The sequence below is a fragment of the Triticum dicoccoides genome, chromosome 6B (genome assembly GCF_002162155.2).
Source record: "Triticum dicoccoides isolate Atlit2015 ecotype Zavitan chromosome 6B, WEW_v2.0, whole genome shotgun sequence".
NCBI lineage: Eukaryota > Viridiplantae > Streptophyta > Magnoliopsida > Poales > Poaceae > Triticum > Triticum dicoccoides.
The window spans coordinates 431448625-431454322 of record NC_041391.1 but is presented as its reverse complement, the minus strand read 5'-3'; the positions used below and the strand labels follow the sequence as shown (position 1 = coordinate 431454322).

Here is a 5698-nt window from a genome sequence, read left to right as displayed (position 1 = left end):
TGTACCCTTTGGTTGTGGTGGTTTGCTTTATTTATAAAGCGGGGCGAAAGCCTTTTTTGGTACGGACATGTGACGTGCAGATAATTGAATGTGTTGCAAAATAACTTAGCAGAAGATGAAGGATGGACGGCACATACGTGTCCAAGATAAGACGCTCGTACGCTTCTGGGATTTTTACATCTTGGTACCGTAGCCCATAGGATAAATCCAGTTCGCTCTGTTCTGTTGCCATTTCGAGCCCTGGTTTCTTTACCTGCCCAAAGTCATCAAGTTTGTGTCGACAAATATCAGTCGATAGCTACTGTATCTAGTTCTGAATTTTAGACAAGTAGTTGTACATACAGTTAATTTCATATACATGGCTTCCGATGGCTGCAGGCGTATGACAAATTCATTTCTTCCTTGTTTCTTGCCTGTACAAAGGTAAATAGCAACAAACACAGAGCTATTTCGATTCAATAGAAGAAAAATTCAACTTCGGTGCTAACAAGAATAAGATAATATTTTAAGACAAACAGGTTCATAACAATCAACAGTAGCGAAGATGATTTGGCACCATTTTAGTTGAGGCTTATATTACCAAGGGGTTTAACTTTATCATTTGGCGCAAATGATAAAGTTAAAATGATAGATTATCCCTAACAGTTCTAAAGAACAAAATTCAACATTATGAAGCATTTCTTGAGCTCTTTTACTCATGAGAAGATGATCAATTCTCGTCAGTCCTAAACAGGCATAAGCATGTCAAAGAAAAAATGATTATACAAATCAGTAAGGTCATACTGAAAGTACTGGACTTACTTGAATTTAGTGGCCTACTCCCTCCGTCCAGAAATACTTGTCATCGAAATGAATAAAAGGGGATGTATCTAGATGTATTTTAGTTCTAGATACATCTCTTTTTGTCCATTTTAATGACAAGTATTTTCGGACGGAGGGAGTACTATGTAGCAACTCATCCCATGTTCACATATTGTGGTAACTTCTCTAGGTTCTGTGCTCATTTTACGGGTATCACGTCATTACACGTTTTAAGCAAGTAATCTTCATATCAACACATTGGGCATGTTCTACATTGCACAGATTTATAGTGGGGAGTTGGAGTATTCTCTTTAGTATGCATGGCTTTTGCAAGACCAAGCTTGATGATGGCACATTTGGAAGGAGAAAAGCATCAGTACATACATCTAAAAATATCGCCCGGAGCATCCTTGAACTGCACACGTATCTCTGCTTTCTTAGAGCTTAGTGCTTTACCAGCCTTAAGGACGAAAGGAACTCCTACAGCACAATTATTCAAATGTCAGTAATGAAAGATAAATACGGGGATCTGAAAATTCCCAAGTAGTTTATAATGCAGTTTCATTTTTTCACTACAAAACTGAAAGGTGTATTAGACAAAATCTTCCAATCGTAACAAGAAACCGCATCGCAAATATTTCAGAAATGTGATGCAGGACTGATAATGCCGTAAGACTCTTTTGTCGCAAAAAGACAGACAGTTCAGATGGAAAAAAGTATGGATACTGGGTTAAGAAATATACTTGATGATGTGATTTTTGAGCTTTAAAATAAATAATCAATCATGGAAGAAGTAAAATATACCATCCCATCTCTCATTGTGTACCCTCAGTACAACGGACGCAAAAGTAGGCGTGTTGGATTCATTTGGCACTGTCGGATCATCCTTGTAGCCATCATATTGCCCAAGGACTACCTCGTCATGGTTTATACAGCTCACTGATTGCAGAACCTGACAGTGTAAGATGAATTTACTTCTAAGAAATAAAAACAAGGAGTTCATACTTAGGTATCACACCAAAAGTCCAAAGGTAGATTTTCTATTAAGCAGGATATAATATGGAGTATAGTATGATTTAAGGAGATGCAAGAACCTTGACTTTCTCATCTCTTATGTGCTCAGGACTAAGAGAGACAGGCTTTTCCATGGCTACCAAACAAAAGACCTGCAAATGAGATTGATAGTCACTAAGCAGAGCTCTAAATTCCTGGAAAAAAAAACAGTACTCTCTTTCGAGGAATTCTAATGCATGACAGGTAGCTACTCCGCCCTGCTAAAAAAAATTAATATGAAAACTGTGATGCCATAGAGTGCTAACCATTCTGAATGACTGCGAGAGACATTCCCACAGTAAATAATTGCTACTATAGATTCATATGAGGACAATTTACCTGCAGCAAATGGTTCTGAATGATATCCCGAATGATACTGTAGCAACAAATTTGAGGTCAGATATTCAAATTGCTACAACAGGAATACCAATACATAATATAAACAGTAGATCCAGCAAGGTTTTGTCTTGCATCTGTTAACAAATATGCCAGACTAATGCACCTGAATGGACTTTGAGTTCCGAAAATATTGGTGTTCTGTAAAAGAAATGTGCCGTTGGCTGTGTGGGCCTTTATTAATTTAAATCCAGACTCATGTGAGCCTTCTGTTGAAAGAAAGAAATGCGCAATTCGAGCTTATGAAATGCAGAGATGTACATGAAAAATATATTTATGGTGACATTGTGCACCATTAAAATTTACAATATATAGAAGAGATACTTTGCAAGTTTGCATCATAGTTTCAGCTTAAAGTATATGTGCTTGAAATAAAATGCACTCAGCATAAGAACTTCCTTGAAAAAGTTAAATTTACAACATACCCATATTGATCAAAATATCCTCCACGTCCATCAGTTCCGAAGTCCTCCCGGAATACAATCTGCAAGATAGGTTTATTACATGCAAGCACATACTGTTGTGACCATTATCAAAATGAAATGCTCCAACTATTTGAACATGAACTTATTTAGTTTTAGACAAACAGCAAAGGAATATGTATAATATTATATAGATATAAACAAAATATACAAAGAAGCACGGCAAATGGAAGTGTCCTAACAACCTAAGATTGCTTACCTGTACGTTATCAATGTTATCACGATTCCAGAGGGGCAGAAAAAAGCGATTTGCAAAGCGAAGCACGAGCTGCAAATATATGACAAGTTGATAGCATGAAAAACATTTACAAAAGCAGAAAAATATACACAGCTAACCAATAACACACAAATTACCAAGTTTTGGACCAACTCCTTTCCTAAATAGTGGTCAATTCTATATAGTTGTTCTTCATCGAAAAGCTCTCCAAGTTGGGCACTCAATTCCTCAGCAGAGTCTAAATCCTTTCCGAAGGGCTTTTCAACAATAACCCTTGTCCAACCAGTATGAGAGGCTGAAAGTAGAGCACAGTGGTTACCACAAGTAAAGAGAATGGATCTAAAATACTTAATTAACACATCCAAATAAATCATATACATATATTTTCAGTACTTTGAAGGGTTCAGCTTTTTTTCATTCAGAAGTAACTCACATGGAGTCATGCAACATGATCTTATCATTTTGCATACTGAGGGGTACACTGAAGGAGGTAATGCCAAATAAAATAGTCTACGGGAGTTTCCTGGTTGGTTGTTCTCTGATGTCTCATTCTCAGATGTTGTCTTGTTTAGCAATTCAAATCCTGCCCCATTATCATATGAACCACTAACATACTTAATCTGCAAGGAAAACTCTTCATGGTTATATAAGTGAAATACCACACGAGCTATGCATAATATCAGCAACTCACTAATTGCAAAAATTGTGAAAGATGTTCATCTGAAGCTCCTTTGAGATATCTGTAACAATACAAGGATGACATTAAGACGCATTTTTTTTTTGGAACCAGCACTTTCATCATATATAAAAATGGAGGAAACACCATCCTCATACAAAGCACACCAATTTATTTGTACACAAAATTATTATATTAACTCCAGAAATGTGGACCTTACCCACGAATGCGTTCTCTTAACCCTTCATCGGACATATCTGATCTTGCATACCCAAATATATGGACTTCTCCAGATTGTATAAATCCCTGTCTTATCAGAGAGCAATATTCAGCCAATATGTGCCAAGCTGAGAAGACATTATGTACATGACATGAAGTACATTATACAATGATGTTCAATTATTTCTTTAATATAGTCATGTACGGTTTACATTTGGGTGCAAGTTAACTAACTCAAGATAGATTACCTTGTGCACTAGTTTATCCCCTTTGAACGGCAACTATTGCAAAGTTATGATAGATTACCTGTTGAAAAAGGTTGAAGAGTGCTGGAAAAGTTTTCTTTTTAGCAAGGTCTCCAGAAGCACCTAGTACAACAATGGACAAGCAGCCAGACTCTGAAGAAAACTCCAAGTCCTTCAAGTCTGACAAAGAACTCGTGCTAATTCGTCCCGATAATGGTGAAGATACATCCGATCCTCCTGACATGGTAGTCTAGTCTGTATGGTTTCTCCGTCCTTTCAAGATAACCTAAGAATGGAGAGGTACACTTAATCTCAAGATGTATGAGCTCTTCAGCTACATAACTTTGATCAATGCCAAGTTATTAATCAAGCAAAATGCCTCTTCACTGATTGACAGGTCCAAATGAAATTTTGCAACAAGAGAAAAAAAAGGACAGGGAACTAAAGTTGAAGGCCATCATAGAATAAAATAACTTAAACTGAACCTTGCTGTTCAACCATTGGCCATCGGTTGCCAAACTGAGAATGCAACATTTGAAACACAATCGCAGAGAAGTTTGTTGTAGTAGCATGTTCATGAACTAATAACCATGGATGTGCTTCAAGAAAAAACATGGATGTGCTAATGCTGCTATGAGATTCTACTTCTAGTCAAGTTAAAAATTACTGTCTGTGCAAGTAACTAACTGCATTGAACATGGCTCCCCCATATGCGTGAACATAACAATTGCGACTTCAGATCTGTTGCATACACTAAAAATCTCACTTGTAGAACCTTGAAACGGCATTACAGTTTCATATAAATAAAATAAAATGTAATGGCCCTGTTTATGAGTAAAACCGGGCCGAAAATAGTTTAAAAAATACAGTATATGTGTTCAGAGGAGGAAAAGGGAAACATGATGTTATCCTATTTGGAGCAGTTAAAAATCCCCGCCCCAACTCCGAATTACGGAACGACTAATTAAGCAGCCTAGCGGTATGTCCAAGAACAAAACATGCAAACAAAAATTAAACCGGCGACGAGACCTATCCCATCCCGAACCGCAACGCGATCCTTCCTTCCTTGGGGACGGGAAGCAGAGCCGGCCGGTGAATTGACTAAGGACTCAGACCCAACAAGAGGAATCGTTGTGGTCGGCAGCTGTGCGATCGAGAGGAGGATGAGAAAACTGACCAGTGAACACTGAAGAGACGATGGGGCTTGACTTGGGGAGGAGGGGGTGGTGCCGGTGGGATGGGAATATTTTTGCTTTCCTTTGGGTTGGATTTATATGGCTTTCCTTTCTCGCCGCCGCTTTTATACTCGGCTCGCCCACGGCTGCTTCCACTCCCCTTTGACCCGCTGGCTGAACCTTCTTCCACCGCATCCACATCCTGTTCTGTTTTTTCTTTTTCTTCTAATCCAATAAAAACAGAGGGAGTATTCAGTATTTTTCTCCGATAAAAGCATCTCTAGCCGATCCCTCAAAAACAGCTAGAGAAGTAAAAAGTTTAAGGGGTCATGTCTGACCTAGCCGATCCCTCAAAATCCTTAGAGGAGTATAATTTTTACTCATCGCATTTTAGCCACTTATATTTACTCGACCAACGCCACTTCTCACAAGAC

At 38.2% G+C, this 5698-nt stretch overlaps 1 protein-coding gene across 2 annotated transcripts in view; it reads right to left on the bottom strand.

The window, feature by feature from the left end:
• Positions 1–5389, bottom strand: part of LOC119322714 (glucose-6-phosphate 1-dehydrogenase, cytoplasmic isoform-like) — a 6430-nt gene extending 1041 nt beyond the window's left edge. The window contains exons 1-14 of one of the 2 annotated variants that reach the window (XM_037596214.1): positions 5267–5389; positions 4151–4375; positions 3846–3931; positions 3641–3689; positions 3383–3569; positions 3087–3244; positions 2932–3000; positions 2676–2734; positions 2194–2230; positions 1896–1967; positions 1606–1753; positions 1186–1281; positions 343–413; positions 138–253 (exon numbers count right to left, since the gene is read on the bottom strand). In XM_037596214.1, coding sequence (XP_037452111.1) covers positions 138–253; positions 343–413; positions 1186–1281; positions 1606–1753; positions 1896–1967; positions 2194–2230; positions 2676–2734; positions 2932–3000; positions 3087–3244; positions 3383–3569; positions 3641–3689; positions 3846–3931; positions 4151–4333 — 1331 coding nt within the window. In that variant the 5' untranslated portion in view covers positions 4334–4375; positions 5267–5389. The other variant, XM_037596215.1, reaches the window with a different exon arrangement.
• Between the last annotated feature and the right edge of the window lie 309 nt (positions 5390–5698).